This window comes from Molossus molossus, unplaced genomic scaffold (assembly GCF_014108415.1).
Source record: "Molossus molossus isolate mMolMol1 unplaced genomic scaffold, mMolMol1.p scaffold_m16_p_5, whole genome shotgun sequence".
In the NCBI taxonomy this organism is placed as follows: domain Eukaryota; kingdom Metazoa; phylum Chordata; class Mammalia; order Chiroptera; family Molossidae; genus Molossus; species Molossus molossus.
In genome coordinates, this window is record NW_023425388.1 from 66,682,905 (window position 1) to 66,702,177 (window position 19,273).

Consider the following 19,273-nt stretch of genomic DNA (forward strand, 5'->3'; position numbering starts at 1 on the left):
CACACACACACGATGTACAACTTGCAAAATTCTGGAATAATGGGATAATGGACATGTATGTTTTTTCCACCCAGCCATGCTGCTGTGGTTTGGACTTCATGTCCCGAGACTGGTCTTCTTTTTGCACTTTTGGCTCAATAAAATCTTTCTTAAAAAAAGACTTCCATTTGTGGAAGTTAAATTTTTTGTTAACACCACATTTCCCTTTGCTCATCATGATCTAGATATACAACTTTGTGCTAAGTTTCTCAAACATGCAAAGCTCTAACTCACCTTAGAATCTCTGCATACGTTTTGTTTTCTATCTAGATTACTTTTCTCTCCCATCTTTGCATCTCTGGTTCCTTCCCAACATTCATGTTTCTGCTGAAATGTTATTCCCTCAGATGGGTATCTCTCAAAGTAGCACTCTCCTTATTATTTGCCTCATTTCCTTATGTGCCTCCTTCATAAGAGTTACAATCTCTAATTATTTTATTTATTAAATAAATGTTTCCCTCCTTAGAATATAAGCTTTAGGAGGGCAGAGTCATATCTGTCTTGTGCACTAACACTATGCCTGGTTCATAATGGTCTCTAAATAAATAACTGCTGAAGGAAGAAGTGATACTGAGAAGCCAACAGAAATGTGGCAAAGAAGTTTCAATGTATCAAGCTAGGAAACAGTCAACAGAGAAAATAAAATAAATGTGCAAAGCTCCTTACACCTACAGGTGAATACAATGAAAATATGTAATAATCTGTGTTTGATTTTATATATTTATGTCTCCTAACTTCAGTTTCCTCTGTAAAATAGGAACAATGGTAGTATCAAAGCATTATGAGATTTAAATGAAATATATAACTCTACTAGTCTAGTTGCGCCAAAAAGAACTCTCAATAACGGTTAACTAATAGTATACCCACACAAAGAGCTTTCTCCAGAGGTTCTCAACCTGTGGGTTGCGACCCCTTTGGGGGTCGAAAGACCCTTTCACAGGTGTTGCCTAAGACATAACAGTAGCAAAATTACAGTTATGAAGTAGCAATGAAAATAATTTTATGGTTGGGGGTCACCACAACATGAGGAACTGTATTAAAGGGTCGCAGCATTAGGAATGTTGAGAACCATTTAAGGCTCTTAAAATCTCTAGAACCAGAGATCTCCCACAAATGCTCCTTCTGACACTTTAACTCTTCTTCTACCATACTGTTGGCAGTTTCTGATTTCATCATGATGATGTCCTCCTCCTGCCCGTATTATCTGCCAATTACTTTACTAGAAAGCCATTCTCCTATTAACCGCCTGTTCCTTCTTGCTTTTAAACCCCAAGCTCTCTGTGAAGCTTTCCTTGGTATTGACACCTCCTCCATCCCACAGAATTTATTACGCTATTTTGCACGCTATCTCTGGACCTTAGGTAGACTAATAATGTTGCATTTATTGCAACAAACTGCAATTTTGTAACATTATAACATTTACTTTATAATTTGTTTCTTCAACTAGACTGCGAGCTCTCCTCCTTCACAATAAGAGCACGACTGGATGCTGAAGCAAGACTGCGCGCCTGGGGTTCCTTTACTTAGCAGGGATTTGACTTAGGTGACGACTCCCAACCTCCATCTGTAAAGTGGAAGCGACAACTTACATATAGTGGTTACTTAGAGTTTATGAGATTACAAAAATGATCCTTAGGGACTGGGTTATTGAAGCCCGAGAAGGAAATACGTTAGCAAAGAGCTGGCTGGGAAGGCGGGACCACGACTTCAGCTGCGAAGGCGCGTCCACTGCGCAGGTGCACCCAGGAGAGGGGGTGGGGATCTCTCCCCGAGCTGCCTGTGTAGTTCCGGGAGCCAGCTCGCGGCTGGGGCGCCCGGCCGTCGCGAAGCTGACGTCATCGCTGTGCGCTGCCACGTCTGCTCTGCTCCGCGGTAATGGAGGTTGGAGATGAGTGCTGACGGCTCTGAGGTCTGCCTCTAGCTTTAGCTCTGCCTCTGACTCTGGCACTGACGCAGGGTCTGGGTCTAGGTCTGGGTCTGGCAACTCAAAGCTTAGACATCTTTTTTCGACTCTCTGGGTTGAGCGGCCTGCGGACAAGTAGCTGGTTTGGAGTGCCTCATCGCGGGGAGGGAGTTCTCTTGCTTGGGGTCTACCCTGTAAAGCTGCCGTCGCCTCCCAGGAATCCCGCCTCACTGGCCGGGCCTCCTCCATGCGTGAGTATTATCGAGCTGTCGTGCTGTCCCTCTGTCCAGGGGCTGTTTCGGCTCCCCAGGTTGCGCAGCGCAGACCGCTTGTCCCCTCTCCAGGAGCTGGTCTATTGAAATTTGACTGCATCCTCTCGCCTCTTCCATTTCAATTTTTTTGCTCCACACATTTCTTTCTCTTTGAGTAAGAACCAACAGCCCTGCCTACCTACAGCGGTTTGAATGCTTTGTCACACCTGGCGTTTGTTAATCTACAGTCGAAAGCTGTAGGAATAAGGCAGGCTACAGTAATGTTTTGAAAGCCAGGATATATATATATATATATATATATATATATATATATATATATATATATATATATATATATATATTTACAGGATGTCATTCTTCAGTTTTTAAGTTGTATTATTTAGTAGACAGATTTTCGTATCTTTCGTATCTTTGCCAGATTGATGATTTTGCCAGATTGATGAAGACAATTTCTTTTCAGTGAGGGTCTTCATCTGTGACTTATCTTTTAATCTTGCAGTTTCAGTAATTTCTAAGTGATTTTATGTAAGCTTTTCTGGAGTAGGCATCCACTTGAGCTCCTTCCATTGTTTTCACTGTAACTATGTAGATACCACTTGAACAGTTTTATTTTTAGAGTTAAAAGGGTCTACTGGTATACTTACTTACATCTTTGTCAGTCCTGACAACAACCTCTGTAGGCCCCGGAACACTTTTTTCTCGTCAAGAAACTCAGAGGTAAACGCCTCAGTTAAAGTCAAATAATATGTGACACATCTAGTCCCAGAACAAGATCCCTTGATAATAAAAAGTAACATTTTGGACAGTGCTGATTCTCCTGTGTTTCAAGTGGCTTATTGTGAAATACTGCATTTGAATTGTGTTTATATTAGATGTTTCTTATACATTTCTACCTGATTGTTATATCTTTCATGTATTATAAGTTACTGACAAAAGATACAAATCGTGATTTCCCTAATGTTGACCAGACCTTAGATTAGAATTTATGCTTCTGACCTTACTCATTAGAGTCATGTCATTAGAATATAGTAGATAACAGACACTTGAGAGCATTTGTTTGAAAATCTAGTTTTACAAACCCTGTTCACTCAGTTTATCTGTTTGTTACATTGCTTAGTTTAAAAATAGTAAGTTGATATTTAAATGTTGTTTTTTTTTGTTGTTATTGTTCAGAGTTGAAACAGGTTAACAACCATTAACCTGGGTTGCAACTACAGGTGGCACTGGAAGCAGACTGGTTCCTGGACATGCCCGGTGGAAGGAGGGGCCCTAGTCGGCAGCAGCTAAGCCGTTCAGCTTTACCTTCTTTACAGACTTTGGTTGGTGGGGGCTGTGGCAATGGAACAGGCCTGAGAAACAGGTAAAGAAGAAATAAGATTATGTGTCATTTTTAATATCCTATTATATTCAGAATAACATAGAAGTCATCATGCTATTCAGGTATTTATTTATGAAGATTATTTCTTGACCCTGAGTAGAAATCCTGCCTTGAAAAATGAAAGCTCAGTATTTCAGAATACTTAGGAGGAAGAAAATTGTGATATGGGGCCCACAAAGTGAAAGCAGTTTAGTTCTTACTTGTGGATGATAATCCAAATTCTAGTCATCACCTTTTTAGCTATTAAAAGAAGGGAGGAATGGGGACAAAAAAGGAAGGAAAGGAGGAGTGAATTAAAGTACAGGTTTTTTTTTCTTTTTTTCTTTTGGAGAGCAAATTAAAAGTAATAGTTTATATGAGATTTACAAGTCATATTTCACAAAGGGTCTTAAAAATTACTTTCTTCAAAAAATTATTTAAAATTAATAATCTTTCGGTTGTAACCAACATTTAAGATTTGTATCATATTGTTTAAGAATAAAGAACTTGATTCTTTAAATGGAAATTTATCTCTGTTCCTAATTTCAGAAGTTAAGATGAATTATTTCTAACCTTATCTAGGATAACTCTATCAGGAATTTTAGTCATGCTACAGTGGAAAGAGATGGCTTTTACCTGATTAAGTGTTTGGTCAAGATAATTTTTTCCAGCCAATTTCTGCTTCTTTCCTGAACAAAGTTTCTCTTGCCTTTTTTTTTTTTTTTTTAACAGATGTTTCTCCTTTTTTTCCCCATTGATACCCTCCCCATCCCCCCCCACCCTATCCCCAGCTTTCTTTGTTGTCCATGTCCATTGGCTATATGTACATGCATATAAGTTCTGTGGTTTATCTCTTCCTCCCCCCCACCCCCTCCTCCGAGGGTTGTCAGTCTGTACCCTACTTCCACCCCATTCCTCAGACTTTTATGTTCATTATATTCCACAAATAAGTGAGATCATGTGGTATTTGTCTTTTTCTGCTTGGCTTGTTTCGCTTAGGATAATACTTTCCAGGTCCCTCCATGTTGTTTCAAAGGATAAGAGATCTTTCTTACAGCTGCATAGTACTCCAGAGTTTCTCTTGCTTTGATTCTAATTTTCAAATCTAGTAAATCAGTACTACTTCTGTCTTTTCAGGCCCTTGTGGTGTTATTTGTGTACTTCTCTGTTCTTGGCCTAATCTTTCTTTCTGACTTTCCAACCCAAATTCTACTCAGTCTTCAAAATAAGTTCTGATTTTATCATTTCATTGGGGGGTTTCCCTGAAATTCCAGTTTGAAGGGATTTTTTCTGGTCTCTGATTCTCATTACTAATTTTCAATTGAAATTATATGTTTATGTATGTATACAGATTACAGATTACTTATATTTATTCTAGAGTATTATTTTTTTACTCTCTTTGGGTTTTCTCACTTTAAAAACAGTGATACTGTCTGCTTCATAGAATAATGTTGAAAATAAGTGAAATGGTAAATTGCAGCAACTTTTTAAAGCTTTACTATGAATTTTCCAAAATATTTTTTACTAGTAACATGTATTGTTATATTTTTAAGAATAAAGAAAAATAACAAGGATGATAATATGTGAAAATGCTTTTGAAGAAAGGTACTATTTAACATGGATATTGAGGTGAAAGATGTTTCTTATTTGAAGTACATTCCTTAATTTTACTAATATATACTGACTCAACTTAATGATTCAGTACTTTCAAACTGCAGTAGAAAATTGTAGCTGAGCCTAGGTGGGATTCTAGCTAGCTAAAAAAGTTTAGCTCTGTCTCTGTCTGTCTGTCTGTCTGTCTCTCTCTTTCTTTCTCTTTGTGTGTGTATATTTGATTTTTTAGAGAGAGAGGAAGGTAGAGAGAGAGAAACATTGATTTATTGTTCTACTTACTTACACCTTCATTGGTTGATTCTTGTATGTGCCCTGACTGGGGATCCAAGCCATAAACTTGGTTTATTGGGATTATGCTCTCACCAACTGAGCTAGCCAGCCAGGGCAGCTCTTCCTCTACATTAACTCTAGCAGGCCTTTGTTCACTTTCTTCTACCTGGGCTTTGAGGATTCACCTAGATAATTATGTTCTCAAATTGTCCCATGGAATCCCTCTTCAGTGTCTGAGGAGCTGCTGTAGGAATGCTTAGAAGGAAGAAAGAGTATTACGTATTGGGATACCATGTGAAATGTCTTTTGGGGAGAAAAAAATGACGTGTTCTGCTACTAAGAGCTGAAAACCACATTTCTAGATGATTACGCCTGTACTATTACTGGGAAGAACTAGGAACATTTGGAAATTACCTCTGCTCTTTGTTGGGTTTAGTATTCTGTGCTGTCTTTGTAGCTCTTCTATCCTGGCCTTCTAGGTTCCAAAGATAGTTACCTTGATCTACCATTCTCCACCCACTCTCCTTCTTTAACTTACATTTCTTTAGCAATTACTTGGGGTGGCAGGGAGAAAAACATTTTTCAACAGTTAAGAATAAAGTGAAAGATTGGTTTGAAAAGTCATGCAGTGATTATTTTGTGACATTTTTACTTAAAGAGGAGAAGATGGTTCTGTGTTTGTTTTTTGATGGGAAAGAAGCAGCCTAGAGTAGGTTGTTATATAAGACCTGGGGTAGGGATATAAAAAATAAGGATACAATCCAGTGGTAGACAGTCTAGAAAATATAGATACAGAAAGAATGTATACAAAGAAAGACAGAGTCCAGCCCTGGCCGGTTTGGCTCAGCGGTTAGAGCATCGGCCTGCGGTCCAGTTCGGTTCCTGCTAGGGGCACATACCTAGGCTGCAGTTTGTCCCCGGCCCTGGTTGGTTGTACGGGTGGCAGCCACTCGATGTGTCCCTTTCACGTCGATGTTTCTCTCTCTCTCTTCCTCTCTCTCCCTCCCACTCTGTCTGAACAAAAAATTTAAAAAAAATGTCCTTGGGTGAGGATAAAAAAAAAAAAAGAAAGACAGAGTCCAGATGGGAAGAACTGTCTTCTGGAGTGTCTGTAGAGTACTGAAGAGAGAAATAGGTAATTTCTTAAGTGTGATATAATTTTGGATGATACCTTTGATTCTGCAAGACAGATCAGCTGGAGAAGAGAGCACTGTGGTTCAGTTGGTGAAGTTAAACTTGAGAGTGTCAAAGAGCTAGTTTGGTGATACAGTCGAGATTGAAATCCATAGTTTCTTGTCCTGTTTTCCACCTGTGGGGAGTCGGGACTTATTCTTGGGACAGCATGCTTAGGTGATTGTCTTCTAAAGGAAAAAGATACACTGTGAGTTTCTGAGATTCTTAGGGAGCTTTCAGTTGAGGGAGATCTTATTTGAGAATTACCAAGAGTGAGTTTTCCTTTTTGTCCTTGCAGGTACTTTGTTAATAGCATCCCCTGAGCCCATCCAAACAATCACTGCATTACCCCCCCCCCCCTTTTTTTTAAATCCTCACCTGAGGATATTTTTCCATTTATCTTCAGATAGAGTAGGAGGGAGGGAGGGAGAGACAAAGAAACATCTGTGTGAGAGAGACACATCGATTGGTTGCCTCCCGCACATACCCCAACTGGGGCCAGGGATCAGACCTGCAACCCAGGTATGTGCTTTTGACTGGGAATCGAACCTGAAACCCTTTGGGTATGCAAGCCTATGTTCTAACCACTGGGAACACCAGCCAGGGCAGCTTTATTCCTTTTTATTCTTATTGCTTTGAAGCCTCCTTGCTTTATCCATTTGCTTAGCTAAATTCTGTTGATTGCTGGCTCCATAAAAGCCAATCTCAGACCTGCTATGTTAACTCTTTCTGCACATAAACTTTATATGCAAGGATGAAGCAGATGTTCAGCATAAACCACATTGGTTGCACAAATGTTTTACACACAGTGAGCATTATTATTATTATTTAGTGAAACTTTTATGTCAGTAAGGGAACTGTTTACCAGTAAAGTTTCCAAATGCCAGCCTTGCAAGCAGGCCTTTCCGAGGATGGCTATGCTGACCACCTGCTTTCTTTTGGGGATGCTGGAAATACTTTTACTGCTAGGCAGAGAGGGCCTCCATAGTCAGCCTGCAGTAAAAACTTTGGATGCTGAGCCTATAATGAACCTTCCTAATAGACAGCACTTAACACATGTTGTCACAGGTATTTGCTGAAAGTTAAGTGTGTCCTATATGACTCCACTGAGAAAGGACTCTTGGAAGTTTGCACCATGTACCTTTCCTTCTGCTGATTTTAATTTGTATCTGTTTGCTGTATAAAATCTTAGCTGTGAACACAACTATATGCTAAGTTCCATGAGTCCTCCTGCAAGTGGTCAAGCCTGGGCTTGGTCGTGGGGACCTGCAACACAGTTTAAAAGATAATACTCAGTGTTAACATTGAGAAGAGTTCTTTGAAGATAATCTATTCCAACTAAGGCACAGGGATATAGTTACTTTCTCAAAGACCACAACTGATTAGTGGAAAATCTGGGAAAACTGTTCCGAATACATTGTATTTCAAACATTTCTATCTCTTTGCTTTTCTTGAATCTATTTTTATATTCTGTTAGAGAAATAGTTCTTTTTTTCTTTTCTCTTTTTAAATAATACCTCTGTAACTAATTTTCTGAGATGTATTGACCAAGTCTGTTTATATTAGTTTTTTTGGCTTTGTTGGGGGGCCAGTTAAGAACTTTGATCAGATATCCTCTCAAGCTTTCAACTTATCCCTTATTTCCTCTTTCCCACTGATGTCTGGATCAGTTTACTTGACCTTTGTCTCTCTGTCTTCTGACTTGAAGTATAATAGCCAAGGTGTATAGAATATCACAATTGTAAATCTTTTGTACTTTGTTTTGAATATATTTCTTGGGGCCCAGCATTTTATTGACTTTGTTAATGGCAGAAGCACATTAGTTTTTACTTGGAAAAAATTCTTAACAACCTTTTTAACCTTTAAATCATAACAAATAGTTTAGCATGCTTTCCCTTTTCATCTAGTTTTGACTGAAGAAGAATTCAAATTTTTATTTTGTTCTAGAGTAGGGTCTCCTACCTTGAAACTTCTCAGAGTTCTTTATTTTCATATCTTATGGTTAACTGGAGTGAAGGAATAGATTGGCTGCTGGCATTAATCCCCTCCATTCAAGTTCACCAACTTGAACAACTCCAGAGAGCGCTTTTTATGTTGTGTTCTAAGTGAATATCTCCCGGAGTTGTGAAGTGCTGTGGCCCCTCTCCCAGAACAAATCAGAGGGCTGCAGTGGTAATGATTGGTTTATGACTGAGCAGGTAAGGTTGTGAAACCTACTGGTAGATCACAGCCTACTCCTTGATAAACTAGTAAGTATACTCTGGGAATGAGAGGAAGAAATTTTTATAATTTGTTTGTTTTTTTTTACCCCCTTCCTCTTCCATCTCTGTTCTTACCTTCTAGCTCCTCTGCAGTTCTTCCATGGTATTCTTAACTGCTCAGAACGACCAGAGTTCATATTCCCATGAGTCACATAAAGTACTGTGAATGTCACATACTAATGCTAGAATTCTGTATTTGGAACTTTTAGAGTAGAATGGTAATGCTAATAGTGTTCCTTCCCTAGAATCTTTTTGAAAATAACCAACTCAACACTCTTTTCTGAGTTCTGTAAATAATAGTAGACTCTTAGATCTCTGTAACTATTCGTGTGTGTGTGTGTGTGTGTGTGTGTGTGTGTGTGTATAATGGGAAATTTTATCATTTTAGATAGCCCAGCTATTTCTGACCTATAAAAGAGCTTGAAAGAAAGAACAACAAGGAGATAGAGATTAAAACCTGTATATTTTGCCCTGGCCGGTTTGGCTCAGCGGTTGGAGCGTTAGCCTGCGGTCCAGAGAGACCCAGGTTCGGTTCCCGCTAAGGGCACATACCTCAGTTGCAGTTTGTCTCTGGCCCTGGTTGGGTCGTGTGGATGGCAACCACTCCATGTGTCCCTTTCACATCGATGTTTCTCTCTCTCTCCCCCTCCCACTCTATCTGAACAAAAAGTGGAAAAATGTTCTTGGGTGAGGATTAAAAAAAAAAAAAAACTGTATATTTTAATTTGTGTTTTAAGTGATCTCTCTCGCCCTGGCCGGTTTGGCTCAGTGGTTGGAGCATTGGCCTGCGGACCAGAGAGTCCCAGGTTCGGTTCCCACTAGGGGCACATACCAACAAAAAAAGAGATCTCTCTCTTATTCATGACTGTATTGGTCTGCTGTCTTCTCATCCTAAAGATATATATTTGCAGTAAACTAGGAATCTGTCCTTAAGATTATGGTCTGATAGACAAGACATAGATTATCTACAAAAATTTATAATTGTATGAGCAGTGCAATATTAAAGGCATGTGTTATGTGCCTCTGAGTCAGCTCCAACTCCTGGTGATCCTATGAATTAGTGATGTCCATAGTGTCTTGTCCTCAGTCATGCTCTATAGACTCATGTCTATGGCTTCTTTTATAGAGTCAATCCACCTCACATACGGTCTTCTTTTCCTGTTGCCTTCTATTTTTCTCAGCATAAAGGCATAGTTTAAGTATAATGGTGGCACAGAGGAGAGATGAATCAGTTTTGATTGAGTAAATCAGAGTAAGCTTTGTAGAAGATATGCTTGATCATTTAAAAAATATTGAAGGATTTTGTCAGTAAATGTGTAGGAGAGAGATTAAGGAGGGTGTTTTTGGAGATGAAGCTAGTCTGTTAAGCAGAGAGCCTCACAGGACATACTAAAAATGTTTTATATTATCCTGTTGGCATTAAAGGGGTTAATTCAAGAGAGTAGCATTTTAGAAAGAATCAGTTTCACTTTAGACAGATCTCTGAAGGAAGATTGAATGATATGGTGAAAGTGGAGTTGAATTTATGGGGATTACTACAGTAGTTTAGATGAAACTTGAAATAAGGCAGTGGGGTTTAGAGAGGAGAGTACAGTTTGGAAAAAGTTTTATAAAGTGGAATACATATAAGATTTAGAAAAGTGATTGGATATGGAGAGGCAGAGGAAAGTTTTAATATGACTCCCAGGTTTTTAATTTGGGCCGCTAACTAAGGGGGCCATGAACTAGGGCCAGAACTACAGGAGTAGGAACACAGAGATGTTCAGTATATAGCTTAAATAGCATGGGTCTAAAACTCAGCAGTGAGCTCTATGGAGAGAGATTTTTGTTCTCAGCATATAGAGGATAATGGAAGCTATGGCCACCTGTTAGATCACTGAGAGGGTGTGTGTGGAGGGAAAAAACGAGCCAAAGAGCCTAGGTTGGAGTTTTGGGGAAGGCCAACAGTTAAAGGGTAGGTGGAGAAGGAAGCAGGGCTCTTTATGCTATCTGACACTAAAGGGTAATCACTATTTGAGTTAACCCTAGTTTTCTCTTTTAGGAATGGTAGTGCTATTGGCCTTCCGGTCCCACCTATCACAGCCTTAATCACCCCAGGTCCTGTTCGTCATTGCCAAATTCCTGACTTGCCTGTGGATGGGAGCCTGCTCTTTGAATTTCTCTTTTTCATCTACCTGCTGGTTGCACTGTTCATTCAGTACATCAACATCTATAAAACAGTGTGGTGGTATCCTTACAATCATCCTGCTTCTTGTACTTCATTGGTAAGTCTTAATTGGCCTCTAAGTCTTTAATGTTACTTAGCCAAGCAACTAATTGGAAAACCAATGTGTAAAAATTATTTTTCTTAATAATTTTTCTTTGAATAAAATGTTTTTCTGTTAAACCACAGGTTACTTTGAGAAATATAATGTCATAAGATTGTCAGAATATAAAATATCTGGCCTTGGTTCATGACTGGAGGAAGTAAAAATATAAATGAAAATGCATAAAACATTTAAATAATTTATTATAATAATGTCACAGGAAGGTTTTGATATTTAGCTTTCTCTATACCATGTTATATTTGTTGGAAATTTAAGGTACCAATATAATTAAATTCTAGGAACTCTACCCTTTTAATGACTGTACTAGGATAATGGAAGCTTCTATAACAAACCCAAAATTTGTATACTGTTTCAAACACAACAGTTTGAGGCAGTTGTCCTAGTTGGCGTACTTCCCATGTGGTCAGTAAGGGGACCCAGGCTGTAGCTGACAACTGTCTTCCAATGTGTGGCCTTCAAGTGGCAGTGGTCAGTCCCTGTCAGCCAGAAAGGGAAAAGATGAAAGGGAAGTATAAAGGAGTGTTTCTTATGGGCCAGTAGTATATCATTTTCATGTGTGTCCTACAAGGGAGTCTGGAAAATGTAGTCCTTTTACTAATGTTATTGTTACCCTGAATAAAATTGGGTTTGTTACAAAAATAAAATTGAGACAAGAACTGGCTGTCTCTGCTCAAGTACATCACAATGTATTGTAGGTTTCTTTATTCCTCTTTCCAGTTATTTGGGAGGACTATAATAATCTTGATGCAGAGAATGTTCTCCATAGAAGGATATATAAAATAATGGTAAGGCAAGTCAGGTGACTTGAGAGCTAAGTGGTTGGCACTGGCAGATTTGGATGGATAATAGAGATACGCTCTAAGAGAAAGAAACTATTGGCTTAGGTAGTACATGCATGTGTCTGTGGTTTATACATGATTAGAAAACCTCTCTGGCCTGGTGAACATAGAAAGGAAATGCAGACCAAAATCTTTAAGATAGGGAATAAACATTTTTCTATTAAATGTTTGTATCACTTGGTGGTTCCTGGAATTACCATTAAGAATTTTCTTTCCTAATATATGTACCCCCATGTTTGTAGCAGCACTATTTACAATTGCTAGGATCTGGAAACTGCCCAAATGTCCATCAGTAGACGAAAGGATAAAAAAGCTGTGGTACATATACACAATGGAGTACTATGCAGCTGTAAGAAAGAAAGATCTCTTATCCTTTGAGATGACATGGAAGGACCTGGAAAGTATTATCCTAAGTGAAACAAGCCAAACAGAGACAAGTATATGATCTCACTTATTTGTAGATAATGAACATAACAGTCTGAGGAATGGGGTAGTCCCAGAGACGTGGAAGTAGGGTACAGACTGACAATCCCCAGAAGAGGGGATGGTGGGGGAGAGATAAACCACAGAACTTATATGCATGTGTGCATGAACAGAGGTCATGGACAACAAAGCTGGGGAAAGGGCGGGGAGGGAGAGGGAGGGGGGAATCAGTGGGGGAAAAAGGAGAAACATCTGTAACAAAAATAAATAATTTAATTAAAAAAAAAAAAAGAATTTTCTTTCCATAATATTAGGCGAAGAGAATTTCAGTTTATTTAAGAATTGTAATGATTTAGTGCCAAAGTGTATGCTTTATTTTTAATAGTCTTTTTCCCACTTGAATTATGAGTTTATTGAGTGTAGAAACTGTATTTTATCCATCCTTCTTTGACCATAGTATTATAAATGGAAGAATTTGGATTAGAGGATCTTTAAGGTTTCTTCCAATTATGCAGTTCTATAAATAAGTGACATTGGCAAACACTTATTAAAAATATTTATAATGTTCTTTGCAAGTATTATTTCATTTATTCTTTGTAAGAACAGGTTTGGTATTACTGTGTGGCTCCCATTTTATGAATGAGTTATATGAAATGAGTTATATGAATGAATTTCTATGAAACTGGCTCAGAATCACATAGTGACACAGTAAACATGCAAATTCAAACCTACCTGCTATGCTTAACTTCCTGTATTTATTCTTTATTTACTCCATAAGTACATTATACAGTTTCTACAGTTGACATCATATAGAAACTTCTCAGTTGTTGAGCTTTCTCCCAGCTAATTAAAGAGCTTTTCTCCCGGCCATTTCTGATAAGAGTTCTTTTAAAAGTCTCCTACAAATGTTGCCTTGAAACAAAGGGGGCCAGTGTTCCTGTCAGTCAGGAAGCTATTACTATGCTGCTGACTCCAGAATTATGCTTCCTTTGTTATGGTGCAAAACACCAAAAATGGGTGCCTTTTACGTGCCATCTCCCCACTTTATTCAGTTCTCAATTCACGTTTTATTGATACCTCTTGGCAGAAACTAAATCAAATCTAGAAATTTAGTTGCAAGAAAGTCTGGAAATGTAGTTTTTAGCCTTCCTGTCTCTGCTGTGGAGAGGAAGACACACTTAAAAGAGGTTATTGTGTAGACTGGCTCACTCATCTGCAGCATGTGATTCCTGCTCACATAAAGCTTAAAATTTAATTGTAGACCTAAGAGTAACATATGTGGAACAGCAAATAAGACTTTAGCCCATGAATCTGCAAGTGTCCTGAATTGGTGAGCTGTTCAAAGATAAATGGGCTGCCAGAGACCTAGTTACTTCCCATCACTGAAGGTGTTCAAGCATAGCAGGTGGCAGCCTGGCAGAGATTTCTGGAAGGGACTTATACCTCAACTAGTGGTCTTCTCTTTTAAGTTTCCTTTAATACACACTGAAAGATTTGTCACATTTATATATTAGTTTTTTCTTTTTCCATTTCAAGATCTTAATAATTATTAAAAAGAAAATGTGGATACCTATGTAAAGTATCATCCTAGCTATCAAGAAATTAGCTAAATGGGTCCTAACCCTAAGAAACATAAAAACTATAAGTAGTATAGTAAATTATTCAAAATAGTCAGGAGTGGAGGGCTCTGATTAATCAAATATTCTGGTTTATAGAGAGTTAATCATTAGCAGATAACAAATTTTCAGTGATATAGAAAAACTTGCTTAACAATAACATACATTAGGCACTTACATTTTTTGATATTAAAAAATGTCTTGGATTGGTGATGCATAAATAAGACCCCCAGAAGAGGGAATCTAGTAAATTTGCTTGCATTATTTTAGAGGAGTGGGGTGAGCAAGGATGGGTCTCAAAACCAAGAGGGAATAAATATTGTTAGAATCTAAAATACTAAGAGGGAAACAGATGATCTGAAGAATATACAGTACTGTAAGCCACTTTCTTGACATCCTGGCTACTCTGCCTTTCAATGTATCCCAAATCTGTCCACTCCGTCTCCATTGTTACTGACCCTGTTCAGTCCAAAAATCATTTCTCACCTAAATCAAAAGCAATAGCTTCTTAATTGATCTTGCCCCACTATAATATATTCACCACATAGCAATCAGTGTGAACTACTCAAAAAATTTAAAATATAAATAGAATCATGGCACCCTTTGCCTGAAACATTTCTATGACTTCCCATTGGGAAAAATACACATATACAGAGCTGCTTAGCATATACATATACTCTCTCAAACTTTTATTGCTCATTTCAACCTTCTTGCTGATTTCAAACACACCAGGCGTATATTTTCCTGCCTTAGGGCCTTTCTGATTACTTTTTCCTCTGCCTGGGTCTCTCTGCCTCCAGATCTTATCATTGCTGCTGCTGTTTTGTCATTTAGCTCTCAGCACAAATGCCACCTTTTCAGAGGTATCCTTCTCAACCACGAATTTAAATTGGCCTTGTACCACTCGTCCCAGTCATTACATTTTTAATTTTAATTTTTAAAATTTATTTATTTTTGCCCTGGCCGGTTTGGCTCAGCGGTTAGAGCGTCGGCCTGCGGTCCACAGAGGCCCGGGTTCGGTTCCCGCTAAGGGCATGTACTTTGGTTGCAGTTGGTCCCTGGCCCTGGTAGGGTCATAGGGGTGGCAGCCACTCGACGTGTCCCTTTCACGTCGATGTTTCTCTCTCTCCCTCCCGCTCTATCTGAATAAAAAATAAATAAATAAATAAAATAAAATTTATTTATTTTTTATTTTTGTTACAGATGTTTTTCCTTTTTCCCCTATTGACACCCTCCTCCCAACTCCCCCCACCTCTGCATTGTCGTCAGTGTCCATGGTTACGCATACAGTTTAAATTTTATTTTTCATGTACAGTTTACATTTAATATTATTTTGTACTGGTTTCAGGTGTACTGCGTAGTGGTTAGATAATGATACACTTTACAAAGTGGTCCCCTGGATATTTTAAGGATCCACCTGGGACCATACATAGTTATTATAATATTATTAACTATATTCCCTGTACTGTACTTTACATCCCCATGATTATTTTGTGATTACCAATTTGTACTTCTCAATCCCTTCACCTTTTTAACCCAGTCTTCCAATCCCCCTGCTACCAGTCATTATTGTTGTTTTATTTTTTTACCAGCAATTATAACTATTTGAAATGCTTTTGCTTCCTAGCTTCTTTGTTGTCATTGCCCTTCCCCCTTAAACAAATTTATTAAAAATATGGGTTTAGCTGCTTTAACAGGGTGGCTAAAACAGAATAGAAGCTTAAATCTCTATTAAATAAAAATTAGGTAGGTAATAATAAGGCCAGTGTGGCAACTCTTTGTATCTGTTGTCCTGCCATTCCCAACAAGCTTCTTCCAAGCTGTGGTCCAAGGTAGCTGTTCCAACTCCTGTCATCACATCTGACCAGTAGGAAGGAAAAAAGGAGAAAGACACAGCTTCTTTCTTTAAGAGCACAGCTTGGAAGCAGTACACATCACTTTCCCTCACATCCCTTAACCACAAGTAGTTTTTTCAAGGGAGGCTAGGAAATGAACCTTTAGTTAGCTGGAAGTCAGTGCCTAGTTAACTTCTGTGATGGCAGAAGAGACAACTAGTAATCTGCTATCCCCTTGCCCTCTGACATCGCAGTAAAAAGTAGGATCCAGGAGAGCAGGAACCTTGTCTGTCATTCTTCAGCACTGTATCCTCAGTTTCAAGAAGAGTGTTTGGCACATTGTGGGTGCCCAGTACATATTTATTGAAAGAATTAATTGATAAATTGAACTTTCTACTCTGGAAGGAGAACTGTGGAAACAAATGACCATCAAAATGAAAATATATCCTGATTCTGTTTATTGCTAATGACTTTTCATTTTGTTTATTATCATAGTTATATATACAGACTTAGAGCTAGAAGGAATCATGTTTAGCATCTAGGTAATGCTATCATTTTATAGGAAGAAGAAATCAGATAAATGTAAGACATGTTTCTAAATCAAAGTAAGGAGAAAAACTAAATGAATGCAATTAATGTATCAACGAGTAGGGAGTTTAGGTTAGATGCCTAAACATAAACTCTTGGATCAAAAGAGACCAACAGTAGTAACTCCTGAAGACTGGGAATTCCAACTGATTCACTAAATTTGACACTCATAAATATGGCATTTTAGATAAATTATTCTTTTTTTTTTTATTAATTAATTTATTTTTTTTAATGAATTTTTTATTTATTTTTTTGTTACAGATATTTTACCTTTTTACCCCATTGGCACCCCCCACCCCACCCCACCTCCGCCCCATCCCAGATAAATTATTCTTGCCATAATTCTGCGGGTTATCATTTGTTAACCCAAAGCTGTAATCTTTTCCTTTTACTATAGTAAACTTTCAAAAAAGGGAGAGGAATACATTCCAGATAGTTTAAAATAGTGTTTGAAAACTTAAAGCAACTTGTCATAGAAGGAGAAGTAGAAGATAGGTAGTCTTTTCAAGATTTCTCAAATTCTCATGGTCTGTAAGTGTAATAGTTCCAACTGGATACAGCTATTCTTTCTGATGAAGTTATCTGTTTCTCTTATAGAATTTTCATCTCATTGATTACCACCTGGCAGCATTCATCACAGTGATGCTTGCAAGGAGGCTTGTATGGGCCCTCATCTCAGAGGTAACAGCTCATTCACTATATTCTATCACTTGTAGCTAGAGTTAGTTACTAGAATAGGTTCAGGTTGAAAATGGGAACTGTCCAAATTGAATTTGAATATAATTATAAGTTAATTCCTTTTCTCACATGAGAATTGTGTTAGTTCTTTTTAAAAGTTTTCCTATAATATATTTAAAATTCAAGTGTGATATAACTCATAAGAACTGTTAGAAATCTTGTTTGGTAGGAGCTCATTTCTAGTTTCAAAATTCTCCAGTACAGTCTTTCTAATTTTAATAGTTAAAGTAAAAATAGGATGAATTCTAGGACTATTGATATGAAGGGCTTTATGTAAATAACCAGTTGCATCTAAAAACATCATTTCAAGTAACATTCACTTGAAATTATTTCTGTACCATTTGTGAAGTTGCTAGCATGGAATATTTGTTTGAGTTCATTAAAACCTGGAGTTTTTGAAAAATATATTTTTTCTTTATTGATTTTAGAGTGAGAGGAAGGGAAAGGGGGATAGAGATAGAAACATCGATGAGGAAGAACATCGTTAGGCTACCTCCTACATGCCCCCCACTGGGGATTGGGCCCACAACCTGGGCATATGTCCTGACCGGGAATTGAACTGGCGACCTCTTGTTGCATGGGTCAATCTTAACCACTGAGCCACACCGGTTGGGCATTAAAACTTGAAATTTTATTTTATTTTTTTTAAGGTGGGGGGAGAGGGAGAGGGAGAGGGTTAGGAATGGGGAGTGGAGAATGGGTTGCAAATGACTGTTATCAGGTGATTAGAAATGATGATGCCCTTGTGGCCACCCACACAATCTCATCTGGGAGCAGGGACAAACTGTAACCCAGGTATATGCCCTTAGTGGGAACTGAACCTGGGACTCTCTGGTCTGCGGGCCGATGCTCTAACTGCTGAGCCAAATTGGCCAGGCAAACCTTGGAACTTTAAAATAACATCCAAATTGGCATAAGACTAATCTTGAAGAATAGAATCTAAGTTTAGTGGTCACTGGAGGAAAGAATTGGAACTTTTTTTTTGTTTTAGTCCTCACCTGAGGACATTTTTCGATATTTTGTTCAGATAGAGTGTGAGGGAGGGAGGAAAGGAGAGGGAGAGAGAGAGAAACATCAACGTGAAAGGGACACATCAAGTGGTTGCCACCTACACGACCCAACCAGGGCTGGGGACAAACTGCAACCGAGGTACATGCCCTTAGCGGGAACCGAACCCATTTCTCTCTGGACCACAGGCCGACTCTCTAACCGCTGAGCCAAACCGGCCAGGGTGGGACATTATTAATATGATCTTTTAAAAATATATATATTTTAAAATAGGTTTTTACTGATTTCTTAAGAAAGAGAGGAAAGGGGAGGGAGATAGAAACATTGGTGTGAGAGAAACATCAATCGATCGCCTCCTGCACGTCCTCCACTGGGGATCAAGCTCACAACCTGGGCATGTACCCTGACCTGGAATTGAACCAGGGCCTCTCAGTCCATGGGATGACATATATTCGTAAATCCTAGTGAGGGAGGGAGGTAAATGTGTTTTTTAAAGATTTTATCTTATGTCCTGTAAATGATTACAAAAAACAATGTTAATTTAGCTAAAGATAATTAGCTAAATAAGATAATTTTAATCTTTGAGTTCATAGTTCAGTGTGAAATTTCGAATGAATAGTTACTATAATCACAGATAACCAAGTCAACTTTTTCTTCTAAAACATACATTGGAAGTTTTTGTGTCAGTAGGCTCTAACTTTAGGAACCTTATTTCTGCAAACACAGAGTAATTGCAGATATTAAATCATAATCTGAAAGCTATTTAAAGTTAACTGAAAAACACTGGTAGTAGGATCATCTGTTTTTCACGGTGGAAAAGGCTGTTTATAACCTTTTCTCCCAGGTTCTTTAGGTTATGAAAATAGATGTTTACTTTTGGATATATTTGAGAAACTATATCTTTCTTTAGAGGAACTCAGTGGAGTTTTATGATCACATTTAGTAAAACAGGCAGGGAGTGATAATTGTTTCATCTCTTTGGTTACTTAGAAATGGTACTTTGTTATGTC

The 19,273-nt window shown here is 38.2% G+C and overlaps 1 protein-coding gene across 2 annotated transcripts in view; it reads left to right on the plus strand.

The window, feature by feature from the left end:
• Nucleotides 1-1,900: 1,900 nt before the first annotated feature.
• The window catches only part of TMEM39A (transmembrane protein 39A), a 35,729-nt gene continuing 18,356 nt past the window's right edge, over nt 1,901-19,273 (plus strand). Inside the window, exons 1-4 of one of the 2 annotated variants that reach the window (XM_036243722.1) lie at nt 1,901-2,193; nt 3,388-3,574; nt 10,931-11,153; nt 17,115-17,198. In XM_036243722.1, coding sequence (XP_036099615.1) covers nt 3,462-3,574; nt 10,931-11,153; nt 17,115-17,198 — 420 coding nt within the window. In that variant the 5' untranslated portion in view covers nt 1,901-2,193; nt 3,388-3,461. Of the gene's footprint in view, nt 2,194-3,387; nt 3,575-5,129; nt 5,201-10,930; nt 11,154-17,114; nt 17,199-19,273 lie in introns of those variants that run through there. The other variant, XM_036243723.1, reaches the window with a different exon arrangement.